Below are 27,872 nucleotides of genomic sequence, written 5' to 3'. Positions count from 1 at the left end.
AAATCTCTCCATGAACTTTTTAAGCGTTATGAAGACGTTCCCCTAATAAGTCCACCAACAATCAGCAGTCTACGTGGGAAAAGTTTAAAGTTACCAAAACCAAAAAGAACAACTTAGTTAAAAAATCATTGTGGTCCACCATCAAATAATTAAAACTTAAATAGAACATTAGTCCATTCAGTTAGCTACATCCGAATTATCCTCTTCATCCACAGGGACCTCCATCTCCGAAGCAGCATACCTCAACTTTTGAACCACAAAGACCTCGACATCTTCTGGTGAGGAGAAAACGTAAATCTCTCCAGCACTACTCCAGTTTAAGCTTTGCCTGGTATAAGAGAGCATGCGCCAAACCCATTTCATGTAAATTTGGCTTGACCTTTGCAAAGCCTTGTGCTGCTTTATGGGAGAGGGTGGTATTTGGTACAAAACCCAGTCTTTGCCCTTTTTGAAAATTTGACCCCTTTTATTTCCTGCTACTTTTATGATATTGTGTTAGAGTACAGATCAGAATGGAAAGTCTTTGTTGATTGGTCTGTGAATTTGTCACAGAATGATCCTTAACTGAAATAAGCAGAAGTCTTCAGATAATCTTGGAAATTCCCTGAGTAATCTAAAAATTACTTTTTATTACCCTATCTACCATCTGAAATATTATATACTCTAATTTGTCATCCTAAATATTAGAGTCTCAGTTTTCTTTTTCATTTCCAAAGGCCACTACTTCTCATTTTACCAGGTTATTTATTTTAGCTTTTAGTCAGTTTCTTAAGTTAAAAAAACTTTAAGATATACTTTGTTATAGGACTGAAGAATTTCTCTTGCCTTTTTTGGGGGTGGCATTGCTGGTTTAGAATCTGCTTATATATATATACTATTTTCTTCCTGGAGAGTTACATAAAAATTATAATTAACTGACTTCTGATTTTGTTTGTGACATTTATTTCATTTAAGAAACCAATTCACATTAAAAAAAAATCAAATGCAAGTCTTCAAACAGGAATGAAATAGCAATACACTTTAAATTCATTATGAAGTTAACCACTTATGTATCCCAAAGTTGTTTTAACATGTATGGGTTCAGTAGAGTGAAATTTATGCCTGACAAAAGAGTAAGCAGGTTGTTGATGAAGAACTGAAAACATGGTTGACCTTTTGTTAGAGGTTATGGATTTGGTAACTTTTATCTTGAAATGAATTCCCAAGTACTTGGAGGTTTGCATGTTTCATAGGTGTGATTTTTAGTAGTCTTCAAGTAATTTCGGTAGCTAGAACATGTGCATAAATAGTAGGAGCTTAAAGTTAATGAAGATCTTCTATCTAATCATATTTGTCTATTCATTCTCACTAAGGTTTAAGCAATGAAACCTTAGTCTCTGTCAATGAGGCATCTTAGCTTGTGGACCTTCACTGTTTGGTATTTTACTTAAAAAGTAGCTTCATAAAAAGTTTATTGCCTTTCCCAGTTTATAGCCTCTTTGAATAGTTTATACTTTCAGTCTTTCAGACAAATCTCTATCTTAACAGTACTCAAAATGCCTTTTTTTTTTTTTTGGTGTCTAGATATGTGTATTTATCAGACTATTAGAATTGTAATGGTAGAACTAGTATAGTTATGGAATTCTTATGGAAGGGATTTTGATATTTTCTCTAATATCAACTTTTAACTTTCAAAAGAGGCTATATTTTGGTATTTCTAGAATAGTCATATCATCTGTTTTCTAAACCAGGACCCTTTGAGAGTGAAGAAATATGCTGTTTAGGCAAGCGACCTAAACCGGGACATGTGATCACACTTAATATAACCTATTTAGCCTAGTTATGATATACCTTTAATCCTGTTTTAGAGTCTAGTAAGGAAAGTGTATAAAGTATTGGGGTCGCATGGGGTCCCAGTGCGGTCGCAAAAGAGTCAGACATGACTTAGTGACTAAACAAAAGAAAAGTACATTATTAACTCAGTAGTTCTCAATTTTTTTGTTTATCAGAATGACTGGTAGTTTTCTCAAAATACATATTTATGATATTAAACCACCACTTAGTGATTCTGATTCATTAAGTTTGTTGGTAACCTATTTTTGATTCATTTTCTTTGTTTATTCAGACTAGTCAAGGTTGACAACCACAGATATAAACTAGCAATTCTCATTCATGAACAAATGTAACAGAGATAAATCCTGTAATTTATAGTCTGTTGGTTATGATAATCCATGTGAAAATTTATTTTTTTCAAGTAAAACTTTATTACTAATGATGAAATTCAAACTTTCAATGAAAAAATTAGAATTTTTTTTTTAACAAAATGGATTGTAAACTACACGGCAGTTCTCAAAGGGTGCTGTATGACTTATATTTGTCACTGTGAGCTGACAGCTTGCTAACACTTAAAAGACTGTAGTGATGAGACTGTGGTAATATTAACAAATGTGATTTTTGGTATTGTTAATAAAATGTGTCAATATAAAAACATCCATATAATTTAGGGAAGGAAATTTACTTTAAATGGAATCTATTACAGTTGATAAACTCTAAAGTTATCTTTAATAAGTTAAGAAAAAATGAACAGTAGATTGCTAATTATATTGTTAACATATTATGTCAAACACAAATGTTATGGGCAACATTTACTGTATAAAATAACTTTTAGTGACTTTTTTCTGTTCTGCATTGTTTTTGAGCATTTTTTTTCCTTTTTAACTTAGACTTTTTGCACTGAAAATTGGGTCATGTAGGATGTTCAGTAACTGTATATACTTTTAAGAAGTGAAAGGAATGTGGTTTATGTTTTTTGAAGGTGGTAGTTTATTCTTTACTTCCTCTGAAATGGATTGTTTGATTAACTTTATGTCTGAGCTAGTGTTCTACAGTTATTTTGTTGAACTAATGTTACAGATATGTATGGAATAGGAAAAGATAGGCTTTTTTTGGGGAGGGGATTCATTCCTTAAGAAGTAGAAAATAAAATGGAGAGTGATGGTGTGATCACTCACCTACAGCCAGACATCCTGGAGTGTGAAGTCAAGTGGGCCTTAGGAAGCATCACTATGAACAAAGCTAGTGGAGGTTATGGAATTCCAGGTGAGCTATTTCAAATCCTAAAAGATGATGCTGTGAAAGTGCTGCACTCAATATGCCAGCAAATTTGGAAAACTCAGCAGTGGCCACAGGACCCAAAAAAGTCAGTTTTCATTTTAATCCCAAAGAAAGGCAATCCCAAAGAATGCTCAAGCTACTGCACAATTGCACTCATCTCACAGGCTAGTAAAGTAATGCTCAAAATTCTCCAACTGAGGCTTCAACACTACGTGAACTGAGAACTTCCAGATGTTCAGACTGGATTTAGAAAAGGCAGAGGAACCAGAGATCAAATTGCCAATATCCGCTGGATCATAGAAAAAGCAAGAGAATTCCAGAAAAACATCCATTTCTGTTTCATTGACTACACTAAAGTCTTTGACTGTTTGGATCACAACAAAGTGTGGAAAATTCTTCAAGAGATGGGAACAGACCACCTTACCTGCCTCCTGAGAAACCTGTATGCAGGTCAAGAGGCAGCAGTTAGAACTGGACATGGAACAACGGACTAGTTCCAAATTGGGAAAGAAGTACGTCAAGGCTAATATATTGTTACCCTGTTTATTTAACTTCTATGCAGAGTACATCATGTGAAATGCCAGGCTTTGTGAAGCACAAGCTGGAATCAAGATTGCTGGGAGAAATATCAATAACCTCAGATATACAGATGACACCACCGTTATGGCAGAAAGTGAAGAGGAACTAAAGAGCCTCTTGGTGAAAGTGAAAGGGGAAAGTGAAAAAACTGGCTTAAAGCTCAACATTCAGAAAACAAAGATCATGGCTTCTGGTTCTGTCACTTCATGGCAAATAGATGGAGAAACAATGGAAACCGTGACAGACTTTATTTTCTTGGGCTCCAAAATCACTGCAGATGGTGACTGCAGCCATTAAATTAAAAGACGCTTGCTCCTTGAAAGAAGAGCTATGACCAACCTAGACAGCATATTAAAAAGCAGAGATATTACTTTGCTTACAAAGGTTCATATAGTCAAAGCTATGGTTTATCCAGTAATCATGTGTGGATTGAGAGTTGGACCATAAAGAAAGCTGAGTGCCAAAGAATTGTTGCTTTTGAACTGGGATGCTGGAGGACTCTTGAGAGTCCCTTGGACTGCTAGGAAATCAAACCAATCAATCCTAAAGGAATTGAATATTCATTGGAAGGACTGATGCTGAAGCTGAAACTCCAATACTTTGGCCACCTGATGTGAAGAACTGCCTCACTGGAAAAGACCATGATGCTGGGAAAGATTGAAGTCAGGAGGAGAAGGGGACGATAGGGGATGAGATGGTTGGAAGGCATCACCGACTCGATGGATATGAGTTTGAGCAAGCTCCAGGAGTTGGTGAAGGACAGGGAAGCCTGGTGTGCTGCAGTCCATGGGGCTGCAATGACACTAATGAGTGACTGAACTGAACTGAACTGAATGGTAAACTTGTTTTTTTCTGAGAAATTTTTGGGAAATTGATTGCTGGCATGGGACAGTGTTCAAGCTTCATCTGCTTATCCTTTTCTGAATTAAATTCTCATAGGACATAGTAAGTTTTCCCCTACCTCTTAATAAATGTTCAAGAATACAATTCTTAATAATTTTAGTTGAAATTTTTAGTCCCAGTAAGTTGGTTTAATAATAAAAGAGCTTAAATTTCTTGGGAATAAAAAAAAAAAGCCTAGTAGATAGGATTCATTGTTCCCCCTTTCCAGTTATACATGGTAACTTAACAGTTTTATATATAACAGACTATAACCTTGCTGTTAACTTTTTTCTCTTTTCATTCATTCTTTCACTCAGGAAATTATTGGATATCTATTGAAAGCCAGGCCAGACATTATTCTTGGTATTTGAGATAGATAAACACTTAGTGAACAAGACAAATAACCCTAGAGGTCATTTTCTAGTTGGGGAAGGCAGATAATAAAGATACTAGGTAAATGATAAGGTGATAAGTGCTGTGGAAAAAGGAGAGCAGAGTAAGGAGTTTTCTGTTGTGTGTAGGACTTGGTTAAGGTGATCTTTACTGATAATAGGGATATAGTTTATTATAGAAGTGTGAGTCAGTTTGATTTATATGATTTTGTTCCTTAATGTTCTTTTTCTGCCAGTTAATCTGGGACTATTTCTTCTTTGCTTATATTTTTCCTGTCTAATCACCATTTTAATTTCAGTACTTAAGTGTTCTACAAGGTCATTGTAAGATATAAAATGAAATAAATATGATAACACCCCTGTAAGAGCTTAGGGACTAATGTTCTGTAACTAGTTTGAGTGGTTCCCCCTGCTGGCGTTAACTGACAAAGGTGGCCAAATGTACGTTTAATCGTTAATGTAAAAAACCAACCATGACTAGTTTGAGTTTTCTTCTTTGTTTTGTGTTAAAGACCTAACAGTTCATGTGTTTTTCTATGTATTTGTTGCTCAAATGAATGAAATGACTGACTTCACTGGCAGCTCGATCAGTTATTTAACTTGATGATCACTTAAATATGGGTAATGGATGATGCCTCATGTCTCTATAGCCCTTTGAACTAGATTATGAATCACTTTAAGCTAAAAGTATATATAAAAAGGAAATTAATGTGAAAAATGGAAGAATTCTCCTTCCTTTTAGTTCCTTTGGAATTATCAGAGATGCTTACAACTTTATAGTTTTGGGGATACTTAGATATTAACCTGCTTCTACCTTGCACTCAGAGTTGGTAGTAGAATAGCTGTGATTTTGAAGTTTCTGCTTATGTATACTACTTTGTACCACTTCATTATAGGTGTTTGAAATTAGTCATATTAGAAAAATTTATGGAAAACTAATGCCTTAAGGACTAAACTGATGATTAGGAATATTGATGAAGGATTGCTATGACGTTATTTTTCTTAAACCTTTCTTGAAGAAAGATGTACATTATAATCAGTGGTCTTGGCACAAAAATATATGACTTTTAATATCATTAGTTTATGTATTTGTTAACATATTCAAAGCATTTTTAGTTATTGGATAAATGGTTTTATTAGATGTTTTTAAAGGGTCATTTTTCATTTTGCTGGTAAAATTGCCCATAATAATTGATTTAATATTAGTTTTTTGGATAAAGATGTACATATTTGCAAAATATAATTGGTACTTGGAAAAATGGACTTACCTTTGTTATCCTTTTCCTTTTGTGCATTAGGCTATTGCGGAGCTGATATTAAGGCCCTGTGCACTGAAGCTGCCCTGATTGCCCTGCGGAGGCGTTACCCCCAGATCTATGCTAGCAGTCATAAACTGCAGCTAGATGTTTCCTCAATCGTGCTCAATGCCCAAGATTTTTACCATGCAATGCAGAATATTGTGCCTGCTTCCCAGCGTGCTGTCATGTCTTCGGGACATGCACTGTCTCCCATCATAAAACCACTGCTGGAAAGAAGCTTCAACAACATCCTAGCTGTCCTGCAAAAAGTGTTTCCTCATGCTGAGATTAGCCAGAGTGACAAGAAAGAAGGTAGTATAATTTCTCTTTTCATACTGTTTAAATGAAATAAGTATGGGCATAAGTAAATAAATTGAATATCCTTATAAAAGTATTTGTGTGTTACTCTTTTATATTTGCCATGAATATAGGAGATGTATCTATTTCATTTGCCACTGTATTCTAGACCTAGCATATGCCTGGCATACAGTAGTTGCTTACTCAGTGTCTATAAGAATAATGAATGTTTATTTGTTCTGAATATTTGTTCTCTTTGTTTACTCTTGGGACTATCTGACTATCTTAATATAGGAGTGTTGCCATCTTTAGGAAAGTTCACTGTAATAGTATTGGTTTACATTTCTCTTATTGTGCTTACATAAATTGTCATTTATTAATCCTCATAACAATCCTGTGGGGTGGGTACTCTTACTCTATCAAAAATGAAGATATTCACTTATATAAGGTCACTCAGTAAGTTCTAGGTCTTGCTCAAACCCAGGGAGCCCAACTCCAAAGGCAGTGCTCTTAACCATGTTGTTATAATGTCCCTCTGGATTCAGCTCATCATATTGCTATTATTGGCACAGCACTCCATAGTGTGCTGTGCTAATGGAGTGTAGTTTATTAGTAAGGGAGTAAATTAGAACCTGATTATAGATGATCTTGAATTCTGGCCTCATGATTGTAGTATGAATTTGAGAAAAAAATAGAAAGCTACTTTAAAAAATGTTACTTATTTATAGGAAAACTTTAGGTTTGTATGCTAATCAAAGTAAAGCCCATGAACTTTGAAGAGACAGTAATTTTTAAAAATTATCTTAATTTTCTTTGTTTAGCATGTAGTTTTCACTGTATAGCAAATTGTTAGTGAATTATGTTAACGTTATAACTGTTACATAGAGAAAAAATCATCAGTAGTCAGTGAATTTTGCTGTTATAAATATATTTTTCAGAAACTTTTTAAGGTAGATTCTCATGAAATATCACATTGATTACTTGATTTCTTAAATTTGTCAAATGAAAATAGATATTTTATATGAGCCAGCTACTCTGCCATGAACTGTACATTTCTTGTCTCTGATTTTCATAACTGAGAATCTGTATATTTTCCCTAATTTTTTTAAATTAAAAAAAACTATGTTACCTTTAGAAAATAATAAAAATCTACCTTCTCTTCTGAGAGATTATAACTTCATTTCCATTTGAGAATTTTTTTATGACATTATTAGTCTTACCACTTTTTCCCCCATAAGTATTAAGTATGCTTTAGATCCATTTTTTTCTTTATATGCCAGTGGAAGGAAGAAATCACTTTGATTATTAATAATATTTTTTAGTTGTTTAGATATATTATTCTGGATTATTTTGGCCTTTAATATTTTTCTTAGCAAGTGTCCTTGTATATGAATTATCAATCAAATGGTACTTAATTGTTTGATTAATTTTTATAATATTAGTCATGTTAAATATTTGACTTTTTTTTCCCTTTATTTTTATTAGTTGGAGGCTAATTACTTTACAGTATTGTAGTGCTTTTTGTCATACATTGACTTGAATTAGCCAATATTTGACTTTTAAAAGCCACTGAATTGTGCTCTATCTGCCAGCACAATTCAAGACCTCGTTTTAGAAAGCATACCTCTTTTTTTCCCTTGTTTTCTTTGGGGAAGGGTATGATTTCTGTCAATTTTAATTTCCTTACATTTCTCCTATACATGCAGCATTGCTTTTTATTGAATGAATTGACACTTTTGTTAAGTATGTGTGAATTACAGCTATAATACTTTAGGTTGCAGTCTAGGTAAATTTTTAAGTATGGCACTCTCAATAGGAATTTTAGTTCCAGTTGTTCATTGAGCAGTAACTTAAGACCCATAAAGAGACTAATGTTACTTGAATAAGTGTGTTTTCTAAGATTGGCTTTTTTTCCACTAAATTCCTGAGTCCCTTCTTAACTAGACTAGATTTTCCTTGAAGTGTGTGTGTGTGTATGCCATGTGAAAAAAATAAAGGTCAATTTATTCCTTGTTGCTTTTGTAAGAACTGGGGCATACTTCAATTACTCTATTAATTAAACCACTTTATATTGAATGCACTGGTTTTGGTAAAAATTAGCTTAGAGATTCTTAGTAAGTAGGTGAGAACTTTATGAGAGTGCCATTTCTTTTCCAGACTTCTTGTAGTTATTCTCCAAAAATGTATCTCATAATACTTCAGTAGTCTGTACAGGTGAAAGAATTACATTGGTTCCATTTATAACTTACTCAAAATACTGTAGTTTGTCATTTGCCTGGTCAGTTTGTGGTATTTGATAGATAACTTGTTACTGCCACTTGATTTTTTAATCAGTTTTCCTTAGCTTTGGTAGGTCAGTAGTATTAAATGACTTCCTAAGCCTCATAATCTTTGTGTTCTTTTTAAAACAGATATAGAAACTTTGATTTTAGATGACAGTGAAGATGAGAATGCTTTATCAATTTTCGAGACAAGTTGTCACTCAGGATCACCAAAGAAACAGTCATCAGCTGCTGCTGTACATAAACCTTACCTTCATTTTACAATGTAAGCAATTTATATCAAATTTCTTTCAACTTAGAGTGATTTTTACTATTTTATGGTTAGAATTGCAGTATATTTTTACTTACGGTTATAACCTTGAGGACTTTTTTTTCCTGTTGTTTGGACATAGTTCTGGAAAATTTATATTGTGCTTTTGTTTTTGTGTGGTAGTAATTTGGCTTATTGGTCAACTAAAGATATTTTTCCTTAAACTGATTGTGGGATTCTTTTTTTTTTAAGTAGGATAGAAGGCAGGGTTACCTTTAGAAAGTCAATCCATGTCCCCAGTATTCTTGCTTTTTATTTCAACTGAACAGAAATGAAATATTTACTGTGATCTAGAGTATTTTGATTGTAATAAGTTTCACATGATAATTTAGGACTCTAAGGGTACTAAGAGATTTTGAGTTAGAAATTGCTTAGTAATTAAATCAATAACTTTCTGATTGCCCACAACCTCATTAGTTTACACTTTCTAATTTAGATTTTATGTTTTTTCTATTTACCTTTATTTATAGTAAAGCAGCTTTTGCTATACACTTCAATAGGTAAACAGTTTTAGTGCTAATGTAATTTTAAAGTAAGACATTAAATAGTTTTCAAATAGTAACAGCATCATCAACTTGCATTTACATAATTATCAGGATAGTTGAAGAACCATAATGCTCCAGTCAGGTAGGTCTAATGGGATTTTTTTTTTAATAGGACTTTTATTAGAAGACATTGTGTGTATTTTTTAAAGTAATGTTTCTTTAGAGAGATTTTGAATGAATTTAAGTCTTCAACATTAATGAAGTTTCTCTCATAGATTTTGGTGAAATGCTAATTTGATTATTTGCATTGATAACGCTTCCTTGTTTTTCAGTTTTTAAAATGAGACTAAATCACTTTAATTTACTCTTTAACAGCAAACTATCCTGTTAGTAACTTTTGTCTTCTACTGGCAGAGCCTTTCTTTTATGCCTTCTGGGAAGTTTTCTTACACTATTTTAGTAATTTTACAAATCTGTTTATTAAGGGAAAACAAAATGATCATTTTTTTCTGACTTTCACCTGGTTAGCTGTGTGTGTGCTATTGTTTTAACAGTTTTAGTTGTTTGAATTTGAAATTCAGGGTAGAAGCCAAGAAACTGTCAAAAGACAAGTTTTTTAATTTTATATTAAGAACATTCTGTCACTGATTTAATGTATATCAGTGCCATGGTTTATTTTGTTTGACTTAGCCTTTCTGAAGAAATTGCTCTTTTGCATAAACTTTTCTAATTCATTGATTTGACTTTGATTTAATAGTGAGACAGCTGTATCCTAGGATGAACTTTTTAAAGAGATGTTTTGATAAAATTAGTTTGTTTATTTGCTCATTCTGCCATTTTTTTTTAAACCCTGTGCCAGGCACTGTACTAGATGCTGGAAACATGAATAAGATATAGTTCTTATTCTGGAAAAGTTCTTGTTTTTGCGATTGACAAGCATTAGGATATGGCTGGTGTTTTGAAAACAGAACTAACAGGCTTGCATAGGGAAGTCCAGAAATGCTTTACAGAAAAAATGGTGACAGTTGCTGTCCTTTTGAGTATAGGAGTTAGCATTTGTTGCTTATTACAAACTAGACATGTGGTAGGTGTATAAAGCTGGGGCTTCATATATGGTAATACATATAGGCCTCTTAACAGTCACTTAGCATTTGTGGTATCATCATTTTATAGATGAGGAAACTGAAATACAAAGAAGTTAAGTAAATTGCCCATGATCATGCTGCTAGCAGGGGGCATACTTGGTACTATTTGTTTCCTGGGACCATATTCCTTCTGTTGTACTGTGTGGTTTCCAAATTGATTTCTAAGCTTAATAGGTTTTTATGGGTAGGTTGGACGATATGATTTTTCACTTTCCAAGAAGTATTTACCTTAGAATATAAGCCTTTAGTAAGGGTTGCACACATATTTTCTTTCTGTTGATTTGGTTTGGTTTGGCTTTTTTGTTTGAGCAACATGTGTTAGCATGTCAGATTAATACAGAAAAGATGCTGAACAAGTAGAAAGCATGACTTGAATGCTAGTGTCAGTAACACTAGCTCAGGCATTGATGGTGCGTTTCTGTTTCTGGAATAGTTTCCTAAAACTGTTGAAATCTTTTCTTTAGATTTACGAAGAAATAGAAGTCAAAGTATTTAAGGTCTGTCAATCTGATAAAGAACCCTTATGATGGAAAATAAGTTTTCTTTCTTACTGTATATTACCATAAAGGGATTAGAAACAGAACTTTCTGAGGTTTTCCAAATGAAAATAGCTTTGTTTTTTCTGATTAGAAAGATGATATACTCTGTAGAGAATTCAAGTAAAAAAGAAGAGCTTAAAGAAGAAAGTAAAATTAAAGCCCAAGCACCTGAAGGTAATATTTGTTAACATTTTGGTGACCACACTTGGTGTTCTTGCTATCCATATAGACAGACCCATATATTATTTTATATAATTTATAGTCTTCATAAGGCTGTTAATGTAACTTGCCTTTCCTCCCTTATTATGTTAGGAATTTTATTTCATGTCAATATATGTCTAGTGTCATTATTTTAAAATAGTAACTGCATGGTATTTTTTAAATGTTTCACAGTTTATAATAACCTTATTGATAGAAATGGAAGTTTCCAGTTTTCCTATTTTATAAACAGTGTTTATTTATGATAGACATCTTTCTAAGTATATATCTTTATACCATTTTCTGATGCAGACCTTAGGGAAGATTTTAAAAACTGATGCTGTGGTCAAAGTGTGTATATGTTTAAAAACCTGATAGAAGTTGTTAAATTGCCTTCCAGAAAGGTTGTACCAATTTATATTTCAGCACTAATGTATGAAGGAGTTATGTTTCTATTCCCTTTTCATTTGAATGCTGTTTGTCTTTTAAAATCTTTACCAACTAGATAGATGAGAATAATACCTTTTTATTTATATGAATCATTTATATGAATCATTCATTCTTTCATATAGTCTTTCACTCATGCAGATCTTTTGTCAAAGTACTTATTGTGTGCCAGATGTTGCTCTAGGTAACTGGATCCATGTTAAGATTCCTGTGCCTTTATTCAGCTTGCATTTTAGATGGAGACAGACAGTAAAAGTCAGCGTGCTAGATAAAATGTTAGAAGATAACTACTGTGGGAAAAATGTAGAGAGCACTCAGAGATAACGGAATCTTTGAGAGTAGGATGCATTATAGAATATCCATGGCTATATTACATTTTGGCATATATTTGCCATATTTAATTTCAGAAAGTTGTGCTTTTTTCCATTCTCACTCTTCATGAGGATACCAATTTTCCCACCATCTACTTACTAGTAAGAGTATTATAATCTTCAGTTTACCAGTCTAATAGATAAATGATGTTTCTGAATATTTTCATTATTTTTCACCTTTGATAATAACTGCCAAATCTTTCTCAAGCCTCCGTCACTCTTGAGCTTTGAGCTTTGGCCAGCTGCCTGTCACCCTACACTGTGTCGCAGATCTTTCAGTGTGTGCTTGCTTTGTCTCTCCTCTTCCCATCAGTCCTCTGAGCTACTATCCATTCAGTTGTCCTGACTGAAATTGGACACCATTCTCAACTCTTTCTCTTTCTTCCCTTCTATATCCAGTAAATGACCCTATCCTATAGATTTTTCTTACTAAATAAGTCTAATCTCAAGCTCTTCCTTCTACCTCCTCTGCTACTATCCTTGTTTACACTGTTATTAACATCTCATGCTTGAGTTATTATATAGCATACCTCTAACTGGTCATCTTTCCTATGGTTTACTTTCTTTCAAAAACTCTTTCCTGTACTGATATGCTGAGTTAGAGTTACTATCCAAAAACATGTGTATGTTTACATCAATTCCCCTGCTTGAGCATTTAAAAAAAAATAATTTTATGTATTTACTTATTTTTGGCTGTGTTAGGTCTTCATTGCTGTGCAGACTTTTTCTCTGTTGCACTCCGTGGGGACTATTCTCTAGTTGCAGTGCGCAGACTTCTTGTTGCAGAGCATGGGCTCTTGGCGCACAGGCTTCAGTAGTTGCAGCACATGGGCTTAGCAGTTGCAGCTCCTGGGCTCTAGAGCACAGGCTCAACAGTTGTGGCCCAGGGGCTTAGTTGCTCCATGGCATGTGGGATCTTCCAGGATCAGAGATCGAACATGTGTCTCCTGCATTGGCAGGCAGATTCTTTACTATTGACCCACCAGGAAAGCCCTACTTAAGCTTCTTAATGTTTCCTCATTGTCTTCAGTGAGGACATGGCTTTTAACATGGCTTAGAGAACCCATGATCGCCCTTTGCAGTCTGATTCTCTTTCCCAATTCCCCTCCCTTACCCCAATATCTTTACTCCTACATTGTCCTAAAACCTTGAAAGAAGCTGGCTGTAGTGAACTATATCCACTACCCCAAAGGTTTTTTTTGCCTCTGGTCCTTTGTACATCCTGTTTGTATTTCTTGAAATTCATGCTTTCTGCCTTTGATCTGTTGGATTTTTGTGCTTTCATAATGCTTTTTCAGAAAAGCTATCTGTGAGTCTCTAATAGCACCATGTACTCAAAGGTTGTTTCTTATTAATTTATTTCCTTTTTCCAGTAAATACACTGTGTTGTGAACTCTGTAGTAACAGTGTATTGGTGGATACTTTGGGCCAAAGCATTCAACATAGGAAATTGTTAAATGAATGATCGTTTTTAAAAAGTTACTTCTTTCTATTTTCTTTTTGAGTTGTCTACATCCTTTGTGTAAGAAGGTATTTTTGGTTAAAATACTGTACATATAAGCTCTTCATGCATTAAAATCAGCCCTGTTAATGGCAAATTTAATTATCTCATTTGATTGTTTGCTGTTTGTTTCAGATTGTAATTTTTTTAAATTTATTTTTTATTGAAGGATAATTGCTTTACAGAATTTTGTTGTTTTCTGTCAAACCTCAACATCAGTCAGCCATAGGCACACATATATCCCCTCACTTTTTTGAATCAACCTCCCATCTCCCTCCCCATTCCCATCCCTCTAGATTGATACAGAGCCTTTGTTTGAGTTTCCTGAGCTATAGGACAAATTCCTGTTGGCTATTTTACATATGGTAATGTAAGTTTTCATGTTACTCTTTCCATATATCTCACCCTCTCCTCCCCTCTCCTGAAGTCCCTAAGTCTATCTCTATGTCTGTTTCTCCATTGCTGCCCTGTACGTAAATTCTTCAGTACCATTTTTCTAGATTCCATATATATGCGTTAGAATACAATATTTATCTTTCTCTTTCTGACTCACTTCACTCTGTATAATAGATTCTGAGTTCATCCACTTCATCAGAACTGACTCAAATGCATTCCTTTTTATGACTGAGTAATATTCCATTGTGTATATGTACCACAACTTCTTTATCCATTCATCTGTCGATGGACATCTAGGTTGCTTCTGTGTTCTAGCTATTATAAACAGTGCTGCAATGAACAATGGGATACATGTGTCTTTTTCAATTTTGGTTTCCTCAGGGTATATGCCTAGGAGTGGGATTGCTGGGTCATATGGTGGTTTTATTCCTAGTTTTTAAAGGAATCTCCATACTGTTTTCCATAGTGACTGTATCAATTTACATTCCCACCAACAGTGCAAGAGCGTTCCCTTTTCTCCACACCCTCCCCAGCATTTATTGTTTGTAGACTTTTTGATGATGGCCATTCTGACCAGTGTGAGGTGATATCTGATTGTAGTTCAGATTACAGTTTTTGAATAACAAATGTTTTTAGATTTAAGAATTAAAAACATGAATCTTTTGTTTTTTTGTTTCTATGTTAGAATTCATTTTGTTCTGTGAAATGAGGATCTGTATCCTTCCTATTTAAAAACAATATTTGTGTTATAGTTCATCTTCATTCCATTTATCTTTATGCTTATTATCTTATATAAAATTCTTTCAGTTAACTGTGATTTGTTTTCTGGGCTGCTATTAAGTTCCACTAATCAGAGTTTCTTTTCTCTGGTGTATTCTACATTCTGTTATTCTGTTCTGTAATATGTGTCAGTATAAAGTAAGGCACATCTTAATGTACTGTTTTAGAACCTGGGCTTTGCAGTTGTATGGACACCAAGTTGTGTAATCTTATAGCGAACTTCTCTGGGCCTTGGGTTCGTTACTATTTAGTAAGAGGAGACTTATGTATTTCATAGAATTGTTAAGAAAATTAAACAAGAAATCTGTATGAAGTGCTAGTTACTAAAATAGGTTTAAATGTTCTGAAATTGAAGCGCGCACACTTTTCCACTTGATATTTTTACTTCTTTCAGATAATGTTGCAAGGAAGTTTTAAATCTCCCTCCTGCATCAAATTTTATTTTGGGATTTTTGATTTGCATTTTTAAAAATCTATAAAATAAAACACCATAAACTAACCATGGTTAACAATAGTGAAAGTGAAAGTCGCTCAGTCCTGTCTTACTCTTTGTGACCCCATGGACTCTACAGTCACTGTATAGTACTCTGTACAGTCTACTGTATTCTATATAGTCCATGGAATCCTCCAGGCCAGAATACTGGAGTGGGTAGCCTTTGCCTTATAGTTAACAATAGCTAGGTATAAACGCATAGAAAGATTTGATGTCTGTATTCAGGCCCATGGTGTATTCCAAATAGTTCTTCATCTCTCTTGTTAAGGTTTTTTATTATTATTTATGATTTGTATATTTAGTATTGTTTATCATTTGTATTTTTACAATTGTGAATAGAATCTTCTTTCCTTCTTTGTATTGGTTATTGATGGTGTTTAGGAAAATCTTTCAGTTTTTCTATTTCCATCTTCAGTCTTATTATTTTGTTGGTAGGCTATGGCAGTGATTAGTTGATCCTCTTGGATTTTCTAGTGTACAGTCATGTTCTTTACAAATAACAGTGTTTGTCCTATTTCTTTCCATTAGGTCCATTTTAAAATTTGCTTTATTATTATTGCATTGCTTAGAATTTCCTACATTATGTACAGTGATATTAGATAAACTTGTTTCATTTATCTTTTTAGTGGTGCTGTAGAATCTTGAAAATACAAGTTGATTTTGGTTTAATATGTTATCCTAAGCTGGCCTTCTCCGGTGTAGGGCTTTAGATGTTATCTACTAGGTTAAGAACAGTTAGTTTTTATTGGCCTAGAAACAAAATTGCTGCCACTAAAGAAACCTACTTTTTTTTTTTCTATTTTAAAAACTGTAAAATATGTATGAAGTCTACCATTTTAACCATTAATAAAGAAAACCCTACATTTGGAATAATCTTTAGATGTATATCTTTATTGGAGAAGTGGAATTCTTAACATTTGACCTTGGATAATTAATAACTAGATCACACTTAGTATCTGAAGCATTTTCCAAGTTAATATATGTGATGTGAGAAGATGAATACCCAGGTAGTCTGACTTTCTTTCAGAATGGACTTTTATACTTTTATGTCTTTGTTGTTAATATGGTTAGAGAGATCAATATTTTAAAACTGTAATTAATGAAAAAATGATTCACTATACTTAAAAAGTGAGAGAAGAAAAGCTCTATTAATTTGGTGTTACATTCTTTTACGTAATTATTTTCCTAATATTTCATATTGATCTTCAGAGTGTATGGTTTTGAAATAATGATTATATCTTATATGTATTGCAGGTCACCATATCATCAGCCAACCTCTTACAGGCCAAGATTATTGCTGTCTGGAGAACGAGGCTCAGGTCAAACTTCTCACCTTGCTCCAGCACTTTTGCACACTCTAGAAAAGTTCTCTGTGCATAGACTAGATCTCCCAGCACTTTATTCAGTTAGTGCCAAAACACCTGAAGAGTCATGTGCGCAGGTAGGTTTACGCTGTGTCAGAGTATTTCCAGCTCTCTTATTATTATATCACAATAGTGTTTGATAGATAAAGTTTTCTCAAAGAACAGTAATATAAATATTAACTTTTTGTTGGTTGCTAGCATTATAATATTAAGGCAGAGGATCCTTTTGGTTTTTTAAAATGAGATCAGTTTTTCCCATGATACTTCATTTTTTTCTGAAATTTTAATAATCCTATTTCTTGTATTAAATCTCTATTAAACAGTATAGAAAGGGGACTTCTTTTTGCCTTTTTTTGACCCTTTTTACAGGGACTCTTTAAACTTCTGTCTGTACTTAAGAGCCTTACCACAGTAAGGGAGATAATATCAAGTTTGAGAAAGCCAAGATTTAAAATTAGTTTAGAAAACTGATAGCAATTTTAAAATTATATATATTTGTTTTAATAATCAAGTGTGTTTGATATTTAATTTTCCAATACTTTATCTTTGCTAGCTTATGAAGCAATTTGATGTTTTAATATATAACTGTGAATTTATTGCAAGTGTGTCATGTTGGAACTAGGGGCTAAGGGAATAAGTTTTTTGAACCAAGGGACCCATGTCTTCACCATTTCTGTGTCTCTGACACAGTGCCCACCTCATAGTAAGTACTCATTAAATATTTGAGTGTCATCTTCTACTTTGACATTTAGCCTATTTTTAGAGATTACACTACTGGAGTAGTAACACTTAAGAGCATTGCACACAGTTTTTTTTCCCCCAATTATAGTTCATATATATTTAATGCATATACTATCTAACTGACAACCATTCTGCAACGTGTAGCAAGATGGAGTTTTTAAAATAGTTCATAGTTCAGTTCAGTCACTCAGTCATATCTGATTCTTTGCAACTCCATGGACTGCAGCACGCCAGGCCTCCCTGTCCATCACCAACTCCCGGAGCTTACCCAAACTCATGTCCATTGAGTCATTGATGCCATCCAACCATCTCATCCTCTGTCGTCCCCTTCTCCTCCCACCTTCAATCTTTCCCAGCATCAGGGTCTTTTCAAATGAATCAGCTCTTCGCATCAGGTGGCCAATAGTGTCAGATTTATTTCTCTTTTACTTAACAGTTCTTTGGGTATGAACATGCTAGCAGTACCTCACTACTTATAAAGACCTAACTAAAGTTTTTTTCCAAAACCCATGGCCTGCCTAAAAAACTGTATACCAGTGATTTTCTCCATGTTTTATACATTTAATTTATCCTGGCTGAGTGTTCTCCAATAAGGTTGATTTATATGTTTGCTCATGTTTTTCTTTTTTAGTGAGACAAAATTATTGTAGTTTTTATCCAAGTAGGAGAATAACTCAGTACCATTTAAAATAAATCCAAGTGATGTACTAGGAAAATATAAATTAACAAAGTGACTTCAGAGGAGAGAGAATCTAAATAGACAATAGTTGTGGAAGAAAAAATTGAGTGTCACAAAGCACTAAATCCAAACAGTTTCATAGGTGAATTCTTTTAATCTTAAAGGTTAAGATTATTTTGATGCTGGTTAAACTGTTCCAAAGCATAGAAAAAGAAGATGTGAAATCATAAAAAAGAATGGTGCTAAACCTTTGAAATGGTGCTAAACCTAAAGAAAATTGTAGACTAATCTCACTTAGACAGTGGTCATAAAGTAAATATGCCAAATTTATCTAGTAGCACATTGAAAGAGTAATGTACTATTACTAAGGCATGTAAAATTGATTCCATTAGATGTGGAGAAATATAAATATTGAAATGAACATATTGAAGTTAAAAATATTTGCCAATAAAATTACACAGTGCTATGAACAAAGATAAAGAATAAAGAAAGAGTATGGACACAAAAGGTGGAAAAAAACAAACTCCAGAACCAAAAAATGTCAAAACCTAAATGAATCACCAATTTCCTCTCAAAATACTTCTGGGAAGTAAAGTAAAAGTGAAAGTCACTCAGTTGTGTCTGACTCTTTGTGATCCCATAGACTATACAGTCCATGGCATTCTCCAGGCCAGAATACTGGAGTGGGTAGCCTTTCCCTTCTCCGGGGATCTTCCCAACCCAGGTCTCCTGCATTGCAGGCAGATTCTTTACCAGCTGAACCACAAGGGAAGCCCAAGAATACTGGAGTGGGTAGCCTATCCCTTCTCCAGCGGATCTTCCAGACCCAGGAATCAAACTGGGATCTCCTGTGTTGCAGATGGATTCTTTACCAACTGAGCTATTAGGGAAGCCCTTTGGGAAGTAAGTGTGATATTAAAATAAAGATAGAGCTACATGGCTCTGTGTGGACAAAAAAAAAATTGCCAATGATATGATTGTAGTATTAACTAAAAAACTCTTAGGGCCAATAAGAGAATTCTGTAAGGTGGATAATTTCAAAGTTAATGTTGAACTGCATGGGTTCACTTATAGACAGATATTCTTCAACAGTAACTACAAAACGACAAGGTCTGTGGTTGGTTGAATCTGTGGATGTGGAGAAACTGCAAATCCAGAGGGCCTGACTGTAAATTATACACAGATTAACCCCTGTCTGTTCAAGGGTCTACTGTATAATAAAAGGAGAGGTCCCATTTAAAATATTAATAGCAACTAATTTTACCTAGGAGTTAACAATTAATTTGTATGGCCTAAAAGAAGAAAGCTAAAAAGTCACTTGAGGACAGCTGTATAAGTGAAAAGGCATACCTCATTTTTATTTACTATAATTCAAAGTGTAGACTCAAATCATATTGCACAGATTAAAATCTCAGCATATTTGTATTTTTGTGGCCTTAGACAAGTTGCTTAACTTGTGAGCCTCAATTTTCTCATCTATGAAACAAAGATAATGGTACCACATAAGGTTATTCTGATTATTGAAACAAGCTCATCCAATAGTCTTGGCATACAGTACCCAACAATGACAGGTATCATCATGTTTATCTCTACTGCTACATACAGCTAGTGACTGATAAGACTCAATGTTGGAGAACCATGAGTTCTTTTCTAAATTAATGTATAAATTAAGTTCAATCTCAGTAATAATCCCCCCCCCCCAATTTAAGAGGAGACATTAAAAAAAAAAGGCTCTTTTTTTTCTCTAGAAAATAAATATGAGCATAGCAAGGAGAATTCTAAAGGAGAAAGTGTAATGAGATATCCCTACCAGATGTTTACAGATGTAGTACAACTGTGGTAATAAAGTACTTGTACCTGTGCAGGAGCAGACTGACAAACAGTAGAACAAAAGTGAGAAATCATGCTTAGGCCTGTGTAGAAACAGAGTTTAGTGTCTGATGATGTTAAGTATATGATGATGACGACATTTGATTTCTTAGAATATGTGTGGACTTAGTCTCTCAGTCATGTCAGACTCTTGCGACCCCATAGACTATAACCTGCCAGGCTTCTCTGTCCGTGAGATTGTCCAGGCAAGAACACTGGAGTGGGTTGCCATTTCCTTCTCCAGGGTATCTTCCCCAGCCAGGAATCAAACCCAGGTCTCTTGCATTGCAGGCAGACTCTACTGACTGAATTACGAGGGAAGCTCTGTATCTTAGAATAGATGGATTATTTAATAAATGGTTTTAGAAAACTGGCTGGCTCTATGAAGGAAAAAGAAAAACTGGATTTTCTGCCCAAAATTTAGGCCCAGTAAATTCTAGATTGTTAGTGAAACTATTAAAGTGTTAGAATAATTCACAAGGTCAGTATATTATCTTGGATATGGGAAAGTAATTTCAAAGCAAAGAAAAATAACAAACTTGACTTTGTAAAGTTTTAAAATTACTCATGACAAAAAGCTTTTCTTTAAATAGAATTAATAGATATAACCTGGTAAAGATTTGTATTTGCAACACCTGCCAAGGACAAGTTTCCTAGCTATACAAAAATATATTAAAATTAGGAAGAAGAAAGGATAACAACCTAATAAGAATTGGGAAAATAGGAGCAAACTATTTATAGGGAGAAAAAAGTGGCAAATGCAACCAATAAAATTTTGAAAAGATTCTTTGCCTTACCTATAAGTGGAAAAAAAGCACATTAAAGCAGAAAGATGCTATTTTAAACAACTATCAGACTTGTGAAAATGAAAAGCTTGATAAACCTAATATTGGATATGTGAGCACTCATACTTGGTGAGTGGAAATGTAAATTTATTATTTGACCCAGGAAATTAACATTAAGAAACATTTCCTAAAGATATATTAGCTGTAAGTATTCACTCTTGAATGTACAGGGATATTAATCAAAGCATTGTGTAGAGTTAGCAAATAATAAGACAAAAAGAAGCAAACTAAATGTCCTTTTTATGGTGGACTGGCTAAAGTATAGTAGCAGGAATACTAAGAAGTCTTTAACAAGAGTGAGGTAAAAGATTTACATAGGCTGATGTGGAAAGATGAAGGCTGGTGTGGAAAGATGAAGGAGATAATAGCGGTCTCCTTATTGTTAGATATTATAAGTCAGTCTAAGTATGATCTTCTTTGTGTTTAAAAAAAACTTTAAAAATATATGTCCATGTTTATATATAAGTAGAAATTTCATCCAAGAATTACCCTACTCCCCAAAAAAAGCCTGTTAAATAATTGTTGTTTTGGTTTGTTGGTTTGGGGGAAGGAATTTGGAGGATCAGGGGAATGAGTAAACTTTGTCATTTTGGTTTACACTCTGCTATATGGTTTAGAATTTTTTTTTTTCTTTTTACGTGTGTATTTGAAAATTTCAGGCAAAATGAAAGGTAAAAATCACTTTGAAGACAGAACATTTTCTAAGTGAAGAGGGTATTCTCTGTCTAGTTAGTTGTTCCTTATGGCTAATGTGTGTGCATATTCACAGTCATAATACTGACTTCATGTTAGGTAAGGAAATACTTAGGAATCATAGTAAACTATATGTTGATCTTATGGAATCCTCGGGGTTTCTTTTTCTTTTTCTGAATCCTGCTTGGCATCATCGGGCTAAATTTGAATTCTAACTGCATGTTCTTTGGTCTCTTTCACATATCTTGGCTTTTGATATTTTTTTTTTTTTCATGTTGGTGAGGAGGGTGGAGAGAAGTGTCACTCGGTAGTGGAAAACAACAAAACCCACTGTCTATTATTTGGGTTGTGTTCCATTGCATCTAGTGGGTCAAGACAACTTATCTTCTCTGCTTTCACCTATGAGCTTTTGGGTTGGAAGTACAGCCTCTTCTTGAGTGACCAACATATGGATGTCTAATCTGCCCAGACACTGGTTCAGTTTTATAGTCCTGGTAGCTGAAGCTCAGACTTTCTCTGAATACTGACCAGAGACCACATAAACTGTCCCAGTTAATCCCTGACTTTGAATTTTAAGTGCATATTTTAATTTATTTATGATAATAAAATATACTACTGTCTTTTCCAGAAAGCTCTTCAAAAATAGACTATTATATAATGAAACTGAGGAATTTTTTTCTTAATTTGAGAAATTAAGAGATTGGCAAGCCTGCGTTTAAGTAGGTAAAAAGGCCTCATGGAGAAAGAGTGCCTGAGTGACAAAATACTGAGGAAAGAGAAACAGAAAAAAAACCTTTTCTCTATCCTTCTCTTACCTATATTCACTTTCTTTTCTTTCCTTTTGGTTTGCTTCTCTTGGTAGCTGGTCCTTCTGTAAACAAGATTATCTCTAGATGTGGAATATAAGGGGTTGATCTGCAGCAAGTTATTCTGTGATTTTCTTTACCTCTGCCTCTGAGATGGGTAATGCAAATTAAATTGGGTTGTTTAATAGTGCAACATGAATGTGACAGGTAGTTTTAAAGGAAAGAAGTCTTAAATCACCTTTAAAGGTTTGTATTTATGTGTGTTAAGATGGAAGGGGCGGAAGAGCCCTACTTCATATTTCTTTATGCCATGGGGATCATGTTTAGTTTTAGACTTTTTCTTTAAAACATCCACACACAAGCCGACGTATGACAAAACTTTTTTTTCTGAATGCCTCGGCTATTGGTTAATTTTATCGGTTGCATGAAAAGTGGTAGAGGAGTTAGTTTCTGCTGTAGGGATTTCTCATTGTTTCTTAAAGTTCAATGAGAATGAGAATTTCCTGGAGGTGCTTATTAAAATTTCTGATTCTCTGGCTCCACACCCAGAGATTCTGATTCATGAAATTTGAGATGAGCCCAGAAACCTACACTTTAAATGTGCATCCCAGTTGTTACTATTTTAAGTCTTCAGTAAATAAACACTTAGAAATATAGTTTTAGCTCAGGGGTTCCCAACCCCAGGGCCTTAACTGACTGGTACCAGCCTGTGGCCTGTTTGGAACCGGGCTGCACAGCAAGAGGTGAGTGAAATTTGATCTGTATTTACAGTTGCTCCCCATTGCTGGCATTACTGCCTAAGCTAAGCCTCTTGTCAGATCAGCAGCTGCATAGTAAATGTAATGCACTTGAATCATCTCAATATCTGTGCCCACCACCGCCCCCCCCCATGGAAAAATTGTGCCAAAAAATTCCCTGGTGCCAAAAAAAAGTTTGAAAAAGAGTTGGGGACTGCTGTTTTTGCTGCTGACTGGACAGTAGTTTGACATTTATAACTGAAACAATTACCAGAGTTCATAAAGTAGCTCTGTGTGTGAGCATGTCTGTATGTATTTTACTGAACATTTCACAGTCTTCCAAAGACTCTAAGGGTAGGAGAATAGAAACCGATGTAGCCTGGAAGATTTGTGGTTGTCCTAGTCAGTTCACAAGTAATTATTGAGCCCCTACAACGAGGCCGGAGATGTTAGTATCTGTAGTAAAAGATTTACTGTGTTAGCACTCTCTAAAAAATAAAAATAGCAGCTCTAATGAGGTGGACAAACCTAGCGCTACAGAGTGAAGTAAATCAGAAAGAGAAAGACAAATATTGTATATTAATGCATACATATGAAATATAGAATGATGGTACTGATGAATCTATCTACAGGGAAGCAGTGGAGATATAGACATAGACAACAGACTTTTGGAAGCTGGGGGAGAAGGTGGGATTATTTGAGAGAGTAGCACTGAAACAGAGAGATTACCATATGTAAACTAGATAACCGGTGGAAATTTGTATATGACACAGGGAACTCAAAGCTGGTGCTCTGTGACAACCTAGGTGGTGGAATGGGGAGGGAGGTGGGAGGGAGGATTAAGAGGGAGGAAACATATATGTACCTATGGCTGATTCATGTTGTTGATGTATGGCAGAAACCATCACAGTAAAGTAATTATCTTCCAATTAAAAATAAAATGTTTTAAAAATAGCAACAACTGTGAGTCTCTTTTACTGACATTTTCAGATGTTTTGTTTTTCCCTTCTTGTATTATTTCCATTGCTGATTTAGGAAAAAAGTGATCGATGAATGTGTTACTTAATTGTTTTCATTATTATTGAGGTATAATTGAATTGATAAATTTACATATAACCTGTCAAAAGCTTTGGAGTTTGGGTATGTTGTTACGAGTAATTTCACATGGTCAGTAAGGTTTTTTGGAGGGTAAAAATTTTAGTATTTATTTTTCCCTAGAAAGAAATTATATCTGGAAATTCTCAGGGAAAATCCATTTTGGTTACGTGGCATTAGGGAATTAATATACTTACCTATGTGTATACTTTGGATGTTGTGTTTGTGAAAGAGGATTTCTGGGTTTCTCCATAACACTCTGTGCATGCTGGGGATACTCTTGTGTTTGTGTACATGGTTACACATCTGTGTTTTGCTATAGCACTTTTTTTTTTCTTGGAGTTGTAAACAAATTAAATTATCCTGGCCCAAATTGTGTCACATTTACTGAAATTATTGAAGTTTTTAGCAATGAAAATATCAGAAAAGGAACTTGGGTGTTTTAATTTTCAAGAAATGTTGATTTGTATTAAACTCATTGTTCAGAAACTCTAGTATAGCTGTGTTTCTTAACAGGCTGATTTTATATGCTTGTAAAGAAATTGGGCTTTTTATTTCTTGAATCCTAAATCTTCAAACCTCAGGCAGTGCCTTATTTTCACAGAGATGCTCAAAATGTAATAAGTGACACATATGGAATAAAGTTATCGATAATGGAGACATAGTATTATTTGAACTTTTTTTTGATGTCATGGTTTAAGGAATTAAACTTATTTAAATAGTACTTTTTAATTTTTATAAAAATTGAGAATAATTAGCCCCCAAGATTTTTCTTTTACTTAGGTCTTATAATTTTAGTACATTCATAATATTGTAAAGTGACCAAGACAAATTCTGGAAATTTATTGATGACACAAAGTTGTTTTTCTCATGTAGCCCCTTTTAGGAAAGTGAAAACTGTACTGGCTTGGAGCTTTCTGCTTCATGCACCTTTGCATTTATAATTAGCCTAATTTTCAGGTTTTAAAGTGGTTTGTTATAGGCTGTATATTCTTAATTTTTTAAAGATACAGTTAATTTTCATGCACTGAATATTTTAATTTGGTATCTGGTGTACTGATTTGAAATTTAGTTTTTGAACTAAGGACTCAAATACAAGTGCAGTTTATATTGTTAGTGCTTCCTTCATAGATACTTCTAATCTCAATGGCTCAATTTTTTTCCTTTCATATCATCAATACTCAGAGAAAAGAGTTTGTATTTTTTTTTTCAAATAAAGAAATTAAAAAAAAAAAAGTTATATACAGGACTATGATGTCTGGGAGAGGAAGAGGCCAGAAGTTTATTGTTTAAAGAATCAAAATGAACATTCACATACACTGGTGTTCGTTCATTTATTTGTGCAAGAGTGCTGGTCATGTCAGAGGTATTTTGAAACGGTTGGTTCAGTAATTTGGCCTACTGTCTTTTTTTCTCTATAACAGTTTTTCTGTTTTCTACTACACCTTGCACATCCACCAATCCAAGACACCCTGTAGGTGAGTATTTTTCTAGTTATCAAATGGCATCACTTGTTCCCAAGACAGTTGCCGCTTCACTAAAACTAGGCTTTATTTTTCTCCTATGAAATATTTAATTAATTGATTTCACAGAGTGTATCTTATTCCACGGGGCTTCCCTTGTGACTCAGTGGTAAAGAATCCGCCTGCCAATGCAGGACACCTGGTTTTGATCCCTGGGTCGGGAAGGATCCCCTGGAGAAGGAAATGGCAACCTACTCCAGTATTGTTGCCTGGGAAATCCCATGGGCAAAGGAGCCTGGAGGGCTTCAGTCCATGGGGTCACAAAAGAGTCAGACATGGCTTAGTGACTAAACAACCACCACAACTATCTTATTCTACAACTTCTAAAATTACCTGCAAACTGCTGAAGAGCTGACTTTACATTTAAAAACACACACACACAATATGATTAAACTTTTTAATCAGTTTTTAAATACTATCCTCAGAGTCTATTCTTTTTGAAATTTCATTTCAAAAACAGGAGAATTAGGATAGGTTGACTATTTAAAGAAAATGCAAAAGTTTATTTTAACATTCAGAGTTAAAATGGAATAAGGAGTTAAGGAAATTTGTTTTAGTAGCATTTTAAAATTTTTCTGGAAATTAAGGATTTTTTCCTTTAAAAGTTTGCATGTAATTACATTAATTCTTGATTCATGTAATTATATATTCATGGACAAGAAAGTCTGAGCCTTTTTATTTTTTGATATTTATCTTAGACTTTTTTCCTGATTATTTTTTCCCCTCTAGGTTTTCAAATATAATTTCAAAAGTTCTAATAAAGATGCTTTCCTAAAGTCTTTGGAAATAAAAAGGGTAATGAAGTATCATTATCTTATTCAGTGTTCTAATTTTGAGAGGTTTGGATGAGAAAAGGAAAGAAATAGAAATATCCCTCAACTCTTTTACAGTTGGTGATACTTATATATGTAGTTCAACCTTGCAGATATGTTTGAAACTCCTACATTACTGCACTGCTTAACTTATGGTTCTGGAAAATTGTTTATTATCATTTAAACTGTTGCTTTGCCCGTACTCTCGGGTCTTTGCTAGCAGGTAGATGTTCTCAGTCCATATATTAATAAAAAATCTAACCTACAAATACTAGAATTAGCAAGGCAAATTTCATATTTAAAAAAAGGCATGTTTTCTCATCTTTCCCTGGGCATGTGGTAACCTGCACGGCTAAATTAGGTAGGTAGTTTTGTGAGGTTTCTTAGTAAGCTGTAGAGTTTGTTAGTCTTTTTCATATAATCACCTTTTTCTTCCTGCTGGCTTTCCCTTGTTTTATCAGCAACAGCCATTGGTCACTGTCTTCTACATACCATGCCTGATTTGGGTGGCATGTAGTAAAATTAAAAACATTTTTTTGGAATCAAATACCTCTCTTGCCTTTGTGCTCCTGTGTGGTTCCTTCCTTTTGCCAACATTTATGCTTGTTTTTCTCTTGTGAATCTTGTACATGAACTTTGGAAAATAATAATCCTTGGATTTCAAGATCCAGGATGAGAGGGTGTGTGTTTGCAGAAAAGATCATAATTTGAAGGTCCTGAAGGAGTTGTACTGTACAACTGTTCTGGATTGGTGGATATGCAAATGTTAAAAGAAGGGAAGGAACAAATATTACTTTTGATGTGAGTGATCATAACATCTACATTTCCAATTAGGGGGAAATTTTTATTTTAGCATCTTTCATCTGGCTTATTATTAAATTGGCAGTACATTTTATTTTACACAGGAGATTTAAAACTATAAAATATAATATTTGAAAAATTCATGCAAGTGGTAGGCTTACTCATTAAAGAAAAATAATCCTTTTGAATCTTAGAAATGTTTTGATAATCATTTAAACTATTTGATTCTCATTTCTGTATCTTGCACATTACATAGGCTGATTGAAATGTGTTTAAGAGAAAATAGAGAATTTTAGAAGTAGAATTCTTATATTGAAGAGAGAGAGACAGGTTTATTTTTTTCTGGCTGCACTGCATGGCATGTGGATCTTAGTCCCCAACCAGGGATCAAACCTGTGCCCTGAATTTGAAGCATGAAA

General features: G+C 34.0%; 1 protein-coding gene across 4 annotated transcripts in view; it reads left to right on the top strand.

The window, feature by feature from the left end:
- ATAD2B (ATPase family AAA domain containing 2B) overlaps positions 1-27,872 on the top strand; it is a 120,454-nt gene that overhangs the window by 53,855 nt on the left and 38,727 nt on the right. For all 4 annotated transcript variants that reach the window (XM_065928637.1, XM_065928638.1, XM_065928636.1 and 1 more), the window contains 3 exons: positions 6,245-6,556; positions 8,953-9,088; positions 16,743-16,929. In XM_065928637.1, the coding sequence (XP_065784709.1) occupies positions 6,245-6,556; positions 8,953-9,088; positions 16,743-16,929 (635 nt within the window). The remainder of the gene's footprint in view (positions 1-6,244; positions 6,557-8,952; positions 9,089-16,742; positions 16,930-27,872) is intronic.

This window comes from Muntiacus reevesi, chromosome 3, assembly GCF_963930625.1.
Source record: "Muntiacus reevesi chromosome 3, mMunRee1.1, whole genome shotgun sequence".
NCBI lineage: Eukaryota > Metazoa > Chordata > Mammalia > Artiodactyla > Cervidae > Muntiacus > Muntiacus reevesi.
The sequence above is the reverse complement of the archived record's forward strand: the minus strand, read 5'-3'. Positions and strand labels throughout refer to the sequence as shown.